Source organism: Chionomys nivalis, chromosome 4, assembly GCF_950005125.1.
Source record: "Chionomys nivalis chromosome 4, mChiNiv1.1, whole genome shotgun sequence".
Classification (NCBI taxonomy): domain Eukaryota; kingdom Metazoa; phylum Chordata; class Mammalia; order Rodentia; family Cricetidae; genus Chionomys; species Chionomys nivalis.
The window spans coordinates 119,079,341-119,093,804 of NC_080089.1; the positions used below are offsets into that span (position 1 = coordinate 119,079,341).

At 46.1% G+C, this 14,464-nt stretch overlaps 1 protein-coding gene across 1 annotated transcript in view; it reads right to left on the minus strand.

The window, feature by feature from the left end:
- Window positions 1-14,464, minus strand: part of Cdcp1 (CUB domain containing protein 1) — a 41,526-nt gene that overhangs the window by 8,990 nt on the left and 18,072 nt on the right. The window contains exons 2-5 of the mRNA XM_057767605.1: window positions 9,538-9,747; window positions 4,803-5,165; window positions 3,155-3,523; window positions 1,842-2,063 (exon numbers count right to left, since the gene is read on the minus strand). Of these exons, the coding sequence (XP_057623588.1) occupies window positions 1,842-2,063; window positions 3,155-3,523; window positions 4,803-5,165; window positions 9,538-9,747 (1,164 nt within the window). The remainder of the gene's footprint in view (window positions 1-1,841; window positions 2,064-3,154; window positions 3,524-4,802; window positions 5,166-9,537; window positions 9,748-14,464) is intronic.

Here is a 14,464-nt window from a genome sequence, read left to right on the forward strand (position 1 = left end):
TATTACACCCATCACTTCTAGTTGGGTGGCTTTGCACTAATCTAGCTCCTGTGACCCTCAGCTTCTGCATTGTGAATCCTCAGCTTTGTGTCAGAGACCACGGTGTCTCAGCAGGAGGTGACTAAGTTTTCTTTTCTTTTCTTTTCTTTTCTTTTCTTTTCTTTTCTTTTCTTTTTCTTTTTCTTTTCTTTTGAGATAAGGTCTCATTGTGCAGCCCTGGCTGTCCTGAAACTCTCCATGTAGACCAGGCTGACCTCAAACTCAGTTGCCTTTGCCTCCCAAGGGCTGGGATTAAGGGTGTCCACTACTACATCTAGTTTGGGAGTTTGGGTTCTTTTTTTAAGGCAGGATCTCATATAGCTAGGCTGCAGGTAGCAAAAGACGACCTTGAACTTCTGGTCCCGCCTTCACTTCCCAAGTACAGGGGTGTGAGCATGGTTCATGTATTGTTTGGGATAACCCAGGGTTTTGTGACTGCTAGGCTACCACTGTACCAACTGAACTTCATCTCCAATCTTGAGTATGAGTTCTGCTGCCTTACTGGCATTTCATTTGTATTTTAATAAATAAAGCTCGCCTGAGGATCGGAGAATAAAACAGCCACATTGATCAGCCTTACAGACCAAGCAGCAATGACACACACCTTTAATTTCAGTAGCCACATGAGTTTGCCATAGAAATCAGGCAGTAGTGGTGCACACCCTTAATCCCATAACTAGAGAGGACTATAAAACTAGAGGGGACAGCTCTCAATCACAGTCTCTGAGCTTCCTAGAGGCAGGATCACCATTTCAGATGGAAGTAGAGGTAAGAGCCAGTGGCTGACGGTTTTGCTTTTCTGACCTTCACGTTGAATCCCAATTTCTGTTTCTGAGTTTTTATTAATAGTGCATCATGCTGCATTTATTAAAAAGACTCACAAGCCACAGAAGGAGTCAGGCTAAGTCCATTTTGTTTGTTTTGTAACATAGGCTCTCATTTTTCCTAAGCTGGGCTTAAACATGCATAGTCAAGGAGTAGTTGGCTTATGTGGTGTTAGGAATTAAAGTCAGGACCTGATGCATGTTATGCAAGCAGTCTACCAATTCAATTACATCTTCATGTCCCAGGAGGCTAAGTTCCTGACTGAAAAGGAGGCAGGGAGTAGGCCAAGTGGGGACACAGGGATGGGGCAGCTGAGCAAAGGAGAAGAGGACTTCCTCAGGGAGAAGCTGGCACGTTGGGCAGAGACAGGTAGGGACACCAGCCTGCTGCGACTTTCTAAGGGATGGATATCAAACCAGTCCTAATAAGGCCTGTCAACACTTGCCACTTCTCTCTCTTGATCCTGTTCAGCCAGCCTCAGTAGTCATCTCAGACTATACCCTTTACAACCTACCTACTAAGCACCACTAAGATAGGAAAGATGAAGCTGGATGAGGTGGCACACGCCTTTAATTCCAGCACTCATGAGGCAGAGATAGGTATATCTCTATGAGTTCGAGGCCAACCTGGTCTACAAAGTGAGTTCCAGGACAGCCAGGGCTGTTACATTGAAAAAAAAACCCTGTCTTGAACCATCCCGTCCCCCACCAAAAAAAAAAAAAAAAGATAGGAAAGATGGCTCAGTGGGTAAAGGCACACCAAACCAGACAACCTAAATTTAATCCCTGGAACCTACTTGGCAGCAGAAGAAAACTGACTCCCATAAATTGTCCTTCGACCTCCTGCACACACACACACACACACACACACACACACACACACACACTATTTTTTTTTTCTTTTTAAAGAGGGATAGGAAGAGCCTATGCAGTCTAGGCTTCTGGGTAAGAATAATCAGGTTTTTGATAAGGACATACTTAGGGTTTTCTCCGCATTCACCCACAGGCGTGTCAGGTCATCGCACAGGAAGGAGATCTTGTATTTGGAACCGGCTGTCAGGGTGACATTGTTACTACAGGTCCGAGATTCTAGACACACGAAGCACCCAGGAACAAACCTGCGGCCATGTTTGACTTGCCGTGGCTCTATGGTGAGCGACATGGCTCGCTCTTGACTGAGGTCCACCATGTAGGTTTTATCTGAAATCACAGAGATAAGGTATGAGGCGTGGATAGGCAGCTACCATGAAAGGGGGCCAAAGAGACAAGTCACCTGTTGGGATGAGCTTATTCAGATGGATGCATGTGCACGCTCATACACACGCACACACTCATATGTACACACATAGAAACACACACTCATATGCACACACACAGTCACATACACACACACTCATGCACACATGCATGCACACACACAGCCACACACATACTCACGCACATGCACACACAGTCACATACATACACACAGTCACACACACACACACACTCATACACACATAGTCACACACATGCACGAACACATGCAGTGTCACACACGCACACATACACAGTCACACACACACATGCACACATACACACACACACTCTCTCAGCACTCTCTTTGTTGTTCTCTTCCTTGGACAGGATCTAGATTTTGAGCTTGCTCTACGTCTGTTAACCTGTAAGACTCAAGGTTAGCACCACACTCCTCTGAATCTTTTTGTTTGATTAGAGTTAACTAAAACTATGTAATGTTTGGCATGTTTAACACAGGGTTAAAAATGTGTGAGTCCCACGTAAGGGGCTGTCCAGCCAAGAATCACATAGTAACTAGCCCACTGTTATAGCCGATGACTCTGACTGACATTCTGGCTCCCAGTGCAGGGTCAAGACGAGAGGTCTTACAAGGCAACTTTTCAATGTCCTCATTAAAAACAGACTAGCTGGGGCTAGAGAAATGGCTCAGTAGTAAGAATGCTTGCTGTTCTCGCAGAGGTTCAGTTCCCAGCACCCACATCTGGTGGCTCAGAATTGCTGTAAGGGTACCTGGATATTACAGCACACACACACACCCCTTAAAAAACAACAATGAACCAGCCTAGGACCCTGAATGCAGGACTGTGCTTGCTTCTTACTGCGCTAAAGCCACAGTGCCTGCTCAGTGTCTGCCCGTGAGCCTGTCTTCAGGACTAGCAACCCATTTCCTGAAACTCCTGCATCGTTCAGAGTCCATGTGTCCTGGCTGCCATGCGGAACAGGCAGCCACCTCACCTAGGCAACACAGAGGAGGGAGGGTGTGGATTACTCACTGCTCTCATTCTGTGGACGTTGGACCAGGACCTGAAACTGGAGCCGCAGGATCCCTGGGCTCTGGGCATCTTGGTCGCAGCCTTGCAGGGAGAGGTTGAAGTTTCCAGCCATGTTCCCTGGCTGCTTGTCCTCCAGCTTGAACACCTCCGGGTTGGTGGTGGATCCCGGGATGTAGTATTCAACTCGCTCCTCCTTCCTCTCACAGTTAGAGACGTTGAAGTTGAGGAAGGAGACGCTGGCCCTTAGGTGTGCAGGGACAACGAACTGCCAGGTCATGAGCTCATCCTCAGGGAAGCCTCCGGGGTAGTTGGCGGACATCAGGGTTGCTGAACCCTCACCCTCAAACACAGACTCTATGATGCACAGGCCTATGGAGACAGATCCGAAACAGAAAGAAACAATGTACAACAGAAAGACACAATGTACAACAGAAAGAAATAATGTACTTGTCGTCCATGGCTAAGGGCAGGGGTACAGGGTAAACACAGTCCTCAGGACTGGGGCTGCATGTGATATTTACACTGAGGGTGGGGATTAGGAACAAAGACTCATCAGCAGTGTTTGAGCAAATGTTTAATACTGACTGGGTTGTGGAGAAGCCAGTTTGTTCAGTGTGCCCATCTCCTTGGGGGTTAATATAGCCCTAGGGCTTAGTTACAGTTCCCAACAGACCTGAACGTGAAGCTGGCTAGGGTTCTGACATCTCACTACACACACACACACACACACACACACACACCAGACACACATACACTCACTCACTCACACACACACATACGCAATCACACACACTCACACCCATACATACACAATCACACACACTCACACCCCAAACACACACACTCCTCACATACATACACACTTACTTACATAATACTCAATACACACTCACAGTCACATACACACTCACAACACACTCATGCTCACACACACTCACACACATACACAATCACACTCACACACACACACATCATTGAGAGCATTAGGCCATAGCAGAATCACAAGGACGTGATTAGCTTTGAATATTTATTACCTTTGCTTCTAAGATGATTTACTTAGCTAAAGTTTCTATAACCTTATTTTTTGTAATGTTAAGTTGTTGAACTGGCTCTCAGTAGGCAGTACGAGTGAGCAAACGAGCACACAGTGAAGCACTGACACACTTGGAGAAGAGAGAAGTCAGGATGACACACAGAGACGTGCTCCATGAAAGTGGGTCTGTAGGATGAAGCCCATGTCATTTGTGAAACAAACACTGTGTGCAAAGGGGACAAAGCTGGGCAAGGCAGTGTGCACTTGTAATATCAACACTGGGGAAATGGAGGGAGGCAAGGTCAGGAGTTCAAGGCCAGCCTGGGCTACGTAGTGAACTTGTAGTCAGCCTGCACTACCTGAGATTCTTGTCTTAATAAATAACTGCAGGTGGTGGTGGCACACATCTTTAATCCCAGCACTCGGGAGGCAGAGGCAGGTGGATCTCTGAGTTCAAGAGAGCCTGGTCCACAGATCAAGTTCCAGGACAGCCAAAGCTACCCAGAGAAACCCTGTCCCAAATAAATACATAAACAGTTGGCACTGCATCTGGAAAATTCTGGAGCATCCTGTATATGTCCATCTGTTCAGCAGGGACAGGAGGAGCATGCTCACGTTTTATAGATGACCGATTTGCGATACTGAAGCCTGAGATGTTCCTGGGTATGTTCCATGGCAGGTGTAAGGCCATTTTCACACCCTCTTGCATCTTGATCCGGGACACGGTGCCGTTACTGCAGAAGGTGCCAATCCTGACCTCCGTGGCGTCGATGCGACCGCTGATGGAGTGAGTCACCCCGTCTGCACAGCTCTCGCCTGGGCCAATCTGCCTCAGGCGAGGGGCTGAGAACTGCAGCTCCAGGCCGATGCTCTTATGAGCTCTGACGTCCCAGATGAAAGTTCTGTTGAGGGCAGGCAGCTCTGATGTGGATGGCTGAAGACGAACCTCCCCGAAAGGACACGGGCCTGACATGCAGTCTGTAACACAGACACAGAAGCAGTTTTGATTACAGATACAAGGCTACACGCTGTTCCTCCTCAGCTCTTTAGGATTTGTGCCCAGGTGGTTGTACCACCCCTAACTGCTCACTGGTGACATTTTGCTGGTCAGCGTCTCCTATTTTGAATCAGAGAAGCCCTGGCCCCATTGCTCGGTTTCTTCCTGGTTCCCCTTTTGCTACCCTTTGGTTGGGCTGCCTCTGGGGACATCCCCTTGTGGTGGGTACTCTAGACTGTCAACTTTGCAGGATTTGAAATCACCATGGAAACAAATCTCTGGGTATGTCTGTGAAAAAATTTTCTAGATTAGATAAAGGTGGGAAGATCCACCTCGAATGTGGGCAGCACCATCACCTGGGTCCTGAACCGAATAAGAAGTAGAAAGTGAGCCGAGTACCAACCTTCATCTTTCTCTGCTTCTTGACTAGAGATACAATGTGACCAGCCACCCCTGCTCCTGCTGTCAAGTCTTCTCCACCATGACAGACAGGAGCCCTTGGAACTCACCCAAAATAAAGTCTTCCTTCCTTAAGTCGCTTTTGCAGGACAGACGGACACACACACACAAACCCATCTTCGGACGGAAGACACCTAACATTGTTCCCCAGGCATAGTGCCTGGCATCTGGTCAGTTGTCCCCTGCTGGCCTTCTAGAGAGCTACAGGGAGCCTGCACCTTCAGATACCTTCCTTCCTCTATTTAGATATTAGTTTCATGGTTTTGGGGGCACACTGCCAGGCTCCACCTTCTAAACTTCCTTTTCCTTCTACATCTCATTAGCATACTGGGCATATTCAGCACACAGTTCCCCTGACTGGCTAATCCAAGGCTCAGTGAGCTCCCTGCACCGAAGCTCTCCTGACTCCATTAACATAGCAGAGGAGTCATTTAAGGCTAATAACTAATTACATCCTCTGATACATTTCATTTAAGCCTTTTAAAACAACACGATGGTTACTATCAAGGAGAATTTATGAAAGACTGAAATATAGAAAGCAGGCAAAGGCACTTCAGGGTTTCTGTGTTGTACACAGAGGTTATGAAGGTATAATGGCCTTTGCTCTAGTAATAAGAATCTGTGGGTCCTTACTTGTGCTCCCCTTGGGTGTTTGAAAGTGTTGTTGGAGTTAGGGAAAGTGCTTGTAATGTGAGCATGAGGAGCTAAGTTCAAATCCCCAACACCCCATAAAAACCTGGGCATGGCAGTGCAATTCTTGTAACCTCAGTATTGAGAGGCAAAAAACCAAAAACCAAAAAACAAAAAAACAAAAACAAAAAACAAAACAAAAAAAAAAACTCTTTAAAGATTTATTTATTATTTACAGTGTTCTGTACTGTATGATTGCCTGCAGTCCAGAAGATGGTATCAGAGCTTATTATAGAAGGTTGTGAGCCACATGTGGTTGCTGGGAATTGAACTCAGGACCTCAGGAAGAGCAGTCAGTGTTCTTAACCTCTGAGCCATCTCTCCAGTCCCCTGGATCTAAACTTTCAAAAGATTGGTGAGATTGGCCAGGCGGTGGTAGTGCATGCCTTTAATCCCAGCACTCTAGGAGGCAAAGGCAAGCAGATCTCTGTGAGTTTGAGGCCAGCCTGGTCTACAGAGTGAGTTCTAGGACAGCCTTGAAAGCTACACAGAGAAACCCTGCCTCAAAAACTGAAGGATTAAAAAAAAGGAAGAAAAAAAAAAGCTCAGTGAGAGACCATGTTTCAAGGCAACTAGAGCAATGGGTATACTAGAGCAATGGAGAAAGACACCCAGTGTTCTGGCCTCTGCATGTGCATGCGTGGGTCTGTGTGCCTGCACATCAAGGGGCATGTACCTCTTATCCACATACAAAAGCAGGGTGGGGCAATGCACGCCTGCAGTCACAGAGTTGAAAGGCAGAGGTGGGAAGATTCTGGGGTCTTGACGGCCAGCTAACCTAGCTAACTGCTGAGTTCCAGGATTCAGTGAGAGATCCTGTCTCAAAAACAGAGGGAGACAATGGACATCGCTCTCTGGCTTTCGTATGCATGGACATGGACGTGCCTGTACACACACACACACACACCTCTATCAACTCCAAATAGACCTAGGAGAACTCAAGAGCAGTTTAAGATCTCTGAGATCATCCACATCAAACCTCTCATTATTGCGAAGCAGCCCTGGAGTTCAGATGACTCGTATTTGGCCACTTGCAGATGCAGCTGGCCCAGCACTGAAGCTCTGCTGTCTGTGGTCAACCTGCATTCATGTCAAGGCACTGTCCAGCCAAACCAATAAAACGAGATCAGATAAAATGGTGATTAATGTTGCTAAAATTAGACTGTGTGTCGATAAAGATCATAGCTATTTTAGGAGTTCATAGAAACTTCATTGTGTGCACGGAGCAGCTCTTAGCTTCCCACTTGTGTGTGTGTGTGTGTATGTGTGTGTGCTGTTGTGCATATGGAAGTCAGAGGACAACTTATAGGAATTAATTCTCTCATTTACCATGTGGGTTCCAGGGATCAAACTCAGGTCATCAGACTTGGTAGCAAGCGTCTTTACCCACGGAGCCATCCCAGCGTCAGGGTAGCAGCTAGTTCTCTCCACTGTGGATATGAGTCCCTACCAAGGCACAGCTCTGAGACCTGGAGCGCTGGATTTACCCATAGCTTGGTCTACTCAACAGTTTCTGGTTTGATTCTATATCAAGAACTTTGTCAAGAAGCCCAGTCTCTAGGCTCAGCTCTGTTGCTAGACACAACACTGAGAGAGTCGTACATGAATGTGACTGTCCTTTGTCACCAAAAGTCTTAGCCACAGAGATGGAAGTGGTTCAGTGACAGGACTGGCTATAAACCTCCTGCGTTCTGTTCAGTGCAAAAACACTTCCTCTCCAGAGGGGGGCATGCCACTCGGAAGTGAGTCTTAGCTTATTCTTCCCAGCAGAACTCTACCTTCACAAATCTTCGTGGAACTGATCTAGAATGAGTACGAGAATCTCAGACTCCACTAAAGCTTCCAGATGTTTGTTGAGAAAGGAAATGAGGAGCTGGCACACCCCTGAACCCAATCCCAGGACTGTATCTGTTACTTTTAGAACTGATACTTTGTTATCATCACCTTGACAAGTTGTAAGCAAGCATTTTCACTACCCATTGGATGATTCGGGCATCCTAATACTGAATGACTAAATGTACTCAAATGCTCCTTAGCCCTTTTTCAAAATTAAGTTCACGTTATTGGCTTATTTGGTTATAAAGTAGCACATGCTCTTAAAATGGTAACAACAAAAAGGGCAGTAGAGATGACCAGAACAGAAGGCCTAGGGAATCACACTTTTCTCTGTGACCATCTAGTTCTCTGTCTTCCATTCTGCTGCAGTTTGGATGTTTGTGCACTCTCTAAGATCCACAGGTAAAAACCCAGTTCCTAGCATGGCAACACTAAGAGATGGTGCCAATAGGAGGGAATTAAGTCAAGAGGTCAAAGGTTAGGGCCTTTACAAAAAAGCTCAAGTGAAAAGGATACCACTTTCTGTGCCTTTACCTTGGGCTCGCCAGTCCCCAAAACTGTGAGAAAAATACACCTTTGGGCTTTTAAAGACCCAACTTCAGGTACTGTGTTTTACATCAAAAACGTCCTATGGTAAGCCAACCCTTGTGTTTTAGATCTGTCAAGCACATGAACCAGAGTTTCACAGACCTACAGACCTGAGGCTTGTGGGTCTCTCCTGTGCTCTGTGAGACTGTGTGGTCAAGTGATTAAGAGAAAATGATTGAAGTTGGGTGTTGTGGTGCACACCTTTACTCCCAGCACTTGGGAGGCAAAGGCAGGTGGATCTCTGTGAGTTTTAGGCTGGCCTGGTCTACAGAGTTTCAGGACAGCTAAGGGTATGAAAGACCCTGCCTCAAAAAGACAGAAAGAAAGAAAGAAAGAGAGAGAGAGAGAGAGAGAGAGAGAGAGAGAGAGAAGGAGGAGGAGGAGGAGGAGGAGGAGGAGGAGGAGGAGGGAGGGAGGGAGGGAGGGAGGGAGGGAGGAAGGAAGGAAGGAAGGAAGGAAGGAAGGAAGGAAGGAAGAAAGAAAGAAAGAAAGAAAGAAAGAAAGAAAGAAAGAAAGAAAGAAAGCCACAGCCTCTTGCTCCTGGCCTACTCTGCTTCTCATGAGCTAGCTCAGACCAGCTCCACTCTGGTCTGTCCGGGTTCTCTCGAAGACTAATCACGAGCCCATGGGAAGTGCATGAGCCTATGAAAGGCCACATAAGAGTCAGGCTGGAGAGCTGAGACTTTCGAGTGGACCTCTCTCCAGCACCAGAGCTTGGCACAGCCTGTGAAAGAGCAGCAGGGGCAGGGACAAGGCAGCAGCTCGTGAGGGCTAACTCACCGATACTCTTCTCGATCTCCAAGATAAAGTGCTTCTCCGGATTGGTGCAGCTGAAGGTAAAAGACTTTTTATCTCCAGGTTTGACAAGTAACTCAGTCACATACTGTCTAGACACGATCATGTAGCAGGGTTTCACAGATAGGGCTGGGCTCACCAGCCTGATGTGTACTGTAATGCCACTTCCTTGGGGCAGAGCAATCTCCAATGCTTCTGAAGGAAGAAGCAGAAATAAGAGCAAAACATCAGCATGAGGTATAAGGTCTGTAACTTACTGTGGTCCCCCTGGCCTGGGAAGGGAACAGCATGAAGTGACAGAGATGACTTTCCCAATGGCGAAGATCCTGGCCCTGCTGTCTGGGTAGGAATACCACCTCTTGTTTCGGCTGTTAGCTTTTTAAAAAAATTAGTGTATTTTTATTTTCTGTACATTGGTGTTTTGCCTGCACGTACATCTGTGTGAGGCTGTTGGAGCCCCTGGACTTGGACTTTACAGACAGTTGTTAGCTGCCATGTGGGTGCTTGTAGAAGGAGACTGCTGATTCGTTTCTCAGCCGCCCAGACATGAATAATCACACAGAAACTATATTAATTACAACATTGTTTGGCCAATAGCTTAGGCTAACTCTTATATCTTCAATTAACCCATTTCTATTTTCTGTGTATTGCCACAGGCTATGGCTTTCTGGGTAAGGTTCTGGCATCTGTCTCCTTCGGCAGCTACATGGTGTCCCCTTGACTCTGCCTACTTTCTCTTTATATCTCTCTGTTCGTATTTCCTGCCTGGCTTTACTCTGCTAAGCCATTGGCCAAAACAGCTTCTTTATTAACCAATGGTAATAAAACATAATCATAGCCTACAGAGAGGAATCCCACATCAGGCGCTGGGAATTGAACCCAGATCCTCTAGAAGGACAGCCAATGCTCTTAACCTCTGAGCCATCTCTCCAGCCCCTGGGCTGATAACTCTAATAAAAAATAAAAGCCACACTGCTGATCGCCTAGGTAGCGTGTTTTCAGATCCCTACACATGCAGCATTAACAACAAGCAGAGAGGCACTGTCCTGTCTCTTTCCCTTGTGACTGCCATTGCAGCAGGGGCAGGGGCGGCAGCAATGGGGGACAGAGCCCTAGGCAGACACCATCTATCTGCTGGGACACTCGTTTGCAAGGACCTGCTGCAGCTGCTGCAGCTGCTGCTTTCCACAAACGCTTTAAAGGCCAAGAGCATACAATTGTACCACAGGGGACAGTTTGCTAAAATTAGAGGCAAAACATGCTGGCCCAGCCTTATCTCAGCTCCTTAGTAAGCTGAGGCAGGAGGATCAACGTAACCAGCTACTTTATGCTCTTGCTGTCATGCCTTCCCTACATGATGGGCTATATATAGCACTTATTCAATTCCTCTTCCTTCCACAAGATACTTCACACCAGGTGTTTGGTTGTGACAACTGAAAAATAACTAATAGAATCCCATTCACATACAGCAGCCTTCTCTGATCAATTTTGGGCAGCACACCTTCTGCCTCACCCAGCTGGTCCTGGGCTCTAGTCTCCAGTCCGAGGGCACCCTGCCATCTCCCCAAGGTGCCTCCTCTCACTACCAGCAGGAAAGCTCCCACAGGAGGACAGCAAAATTCACCATCTTGTTCAGCCATAGCCTCAGGACTCAGCTGGCACCAGGTACCCACCAGACACAGAGAAAAAACCAGACAAGCCCTCAAATAATTCTATGTATTGGTTTTGCCTTTTCTTGTATTTAATTGCAATATTATGACCACTACCTTACTGGAGTAAGGGCCAAAAAATCTTCCTTGGGGAACCAGGGGTGAACACACACACGAGAGAGAGAGAGAGAGAGAGAGAGAGAGAGAGAGAGAGAGAGAGAGAGAGAGCATGTTTCTGTTTTCTGAGACAGGAATGTGTTTTCTCAAATGCTTTTTCCTGAAATAATGTGACATTTGAACCTTCCAAAACAGACTCAGAATCCAAGGAACTCTTTACGACATCAGATCAAACTGATTCACATTCAGAACTGTGGTGGTCAGTTTTATATCTGAGCTGTGATATCACAGCCCTTGTGTTGTTTTGGTAGTTGTAAAAATGTCTTCTACACTGACTATAAAAGGCTTTCAGTGAATCCTCTCTCTAGGTTTGGTCTGCCTTTCACAATAGCCTCCAACCCTGGGTGGCCAAGTCAAGCTAATTCGACATCAAGGGCAATCAGGTTGTGGTGCTATCAATTTCCTTCTTTCTTCTGTTTTTTTCATCTTTTAGCCAAGGCATAATTGAAAATAGTTATTGCTGTTAATTAGTATCTTTTGTTTACATTTTTAATTTTTTAATTTTTTGTATTTCAAGATGGGGTTTCTCTGTGCAGCCCTGGCTGTCCTGGAACTTGCTCTGTAGACCAGGCTGGCCAGAATGCAGAGATCCACCTGCCTCTGCCTCTGGAGTGCTGAGACTAAAGGCATGGCCACCACAGTCTGGTCATTAGTATTTTTATTATTAGATACAAAGCAGCTAGATCAGCAGTTGTGGAGCTGGTGTATCAGAGAAGGAGGGTACCAAGAGGCCCAAGATACTCTGAAGGATGCAGAAGCTGCTGCGGGTCTTGACTATGATAGTGTTGGCCTGTGTTGTACAGATACCAATATCTATCAGTCTGTCCCCGAGATGTGATGGCATTTTATGTTATAGATTAATACATTAAAAAATGAGTTCAAATGTTATATACCTTAATACATTAAAAATGAGTTCAAATGTTATACCTTGATACATAAAAATAAGTGTTCATAAAAAGTCACAAATACATTTAGAATACACTTTAATGTCTTGTGGAGGTTACTGTCTCTCAGTGTGTGCATAAACATTTCAAATCTCTTTAAACTAGATTCAGAAGACCAAAGCAGAGTTCACCAAAATCTTCCTCTCAGGTAGTTCCTGTTTGCGAGCAAACCAGGACCCTAAGTAATTTTGGTAATTGTCATTCATTCTGTTATTAACAACAGCCAAAGAAAAACACGTGATGTCTTTTAGAAATTCAGGCTTTTTAGAATCTTTAAAATCAGATATTTATTCAACAAGCATTTTCTGGGTTTGTAATATATTCCAAGGACCACACTTGGGCCAAATAATTCACTGACTGTCCAGGCATGGTAGCAGTTATAATCCCAGCGCTTGGGAGACAGAGGCAGGCTGATCTCTGTGAGTTCAAGGCCAGCCTGCTCTACACAGCAAGCTCAGGCCAACCAAGGTTAAACAGTGAGACCTTGCTCTAAAAATTAATTAATTAGTTAATTAACAGGACTATTCAGAGTATCTACCCCCAGGGAGCTAATAGCATAGTTTGTCAATTTTAAAAATAACAACACTCCCAGACCTGGTAAGCCTGACATAAAATCTGTTTATCTGTACTGTTTATATAAACAACCATTTCTCCTGCCCCTGGAAGTTTGTTTGTTTTGTTTTCTAGAACTTTGGGATTCACTTTTAGTTACTTATTTTTCCATGTGAGGAGCTGACTACTCCCATCTAACTAGAGCACAGCAGTGATTCACTAAGCATATTTCTATTATGGGTTTAAACAACTCAGATTTTCACACAAATTCATTATGATCTGACTCCCAATAGATTACCACCCAACTGAGTTCCACTCTCCAGTGATGTGGGATTCCCCTCTGTATGCTGTGAATATCATTGGTTAATAAAGGAATTGCTTTGGGCCTATAGCAGAGCTATAAGTGAACAGAGCTGGAGGGGGGAAACTAAACTGAATGCTGGGAGAAAGGAGGCGGAGTCAGGGAGAAGCCATGTAGCCCTGCCAGAGACAGACGCCAGTTGGAATCTTGCTGGTAAGCCACAGCCATGTGGCGATACACAGATTACTAGAAATGGGTTAAATTACTATGTAAGAGTTAGCCAGTAAGAAGCTAGAGCTAATGGACCAAGCAGTCATTTAATTAACACAGTTTCTGTGTGATTATTTCAGGGCTGAGCAGCCGGGAACGAAACAAGTGACACTCTGGTACATTGTACTGCATGGCAACTGTGTTTTTGTTACAGTTTGAATATGGAACGTTCTCAAAGGTGTATGTGGCTTGGTCCCTGAGGGATACTGTTTTGGAAACTTCAGGAGGTAGGACCTAGCTAGAGGAAGTGAGAATGTCTTGTCCCTGGCCCCTTCCTATGTCCATGTGCTCCTTGTCCACCATGAAGTGAAGAAGCCATCACCACACACATCCTTCTGCTGCTGTGATGGTCTGCCCAAACACACAGGGCCAAGCATGTGATGGTCCACCCAAACACACAGGGCCAAGCATGTGATGGTCCACCCAAACACACAGGGCCAAGCATGTGATGGTCTGCCCAAACACACAGGGCCAAGCATGTGATGGTCCACCCAAACACACAGGGCCAAGCATGTGATGGTCTGCCCAAATACACAGGGTCAAGCATGCGATGGTCCACCCAAATACACAGGGCCAAGCATGTGATGGTCCACCCAAATACACAAGGCCAAGCAGCCATGACCTGACCCTCTGGGACTGAGACAAACTAAATCTCTCTTCCCTTAAATTGTTTTCTCAGGTGTTTTAGCAGTGGGAACGGCAACCAGTTCATTATCCTTCAGTGACCCTAGCAATCCCACTAAGCATCCAAAGGAAATACTGAGTTACAGACTCGTGTTCAGCATAGCCATTCCCCATGCACACTTGCTGCAGGAAGGGGGAGTTTAATCCACAGGCTGATTTCCAGGGTCACAAGCAAGGACTGTCGCGGCTGCCATGTGTATCTGCCCTCCTCACTCTGAATGATGTGTAAGACAACAGGAAGGGCAGAGAGGAAACGAGGAGAAAAGGATTCCACCCAGGGCTCCCTATTCCCACGTCAACGCTCTAGAGGCCATTACTTCACTATAATGAGGGGT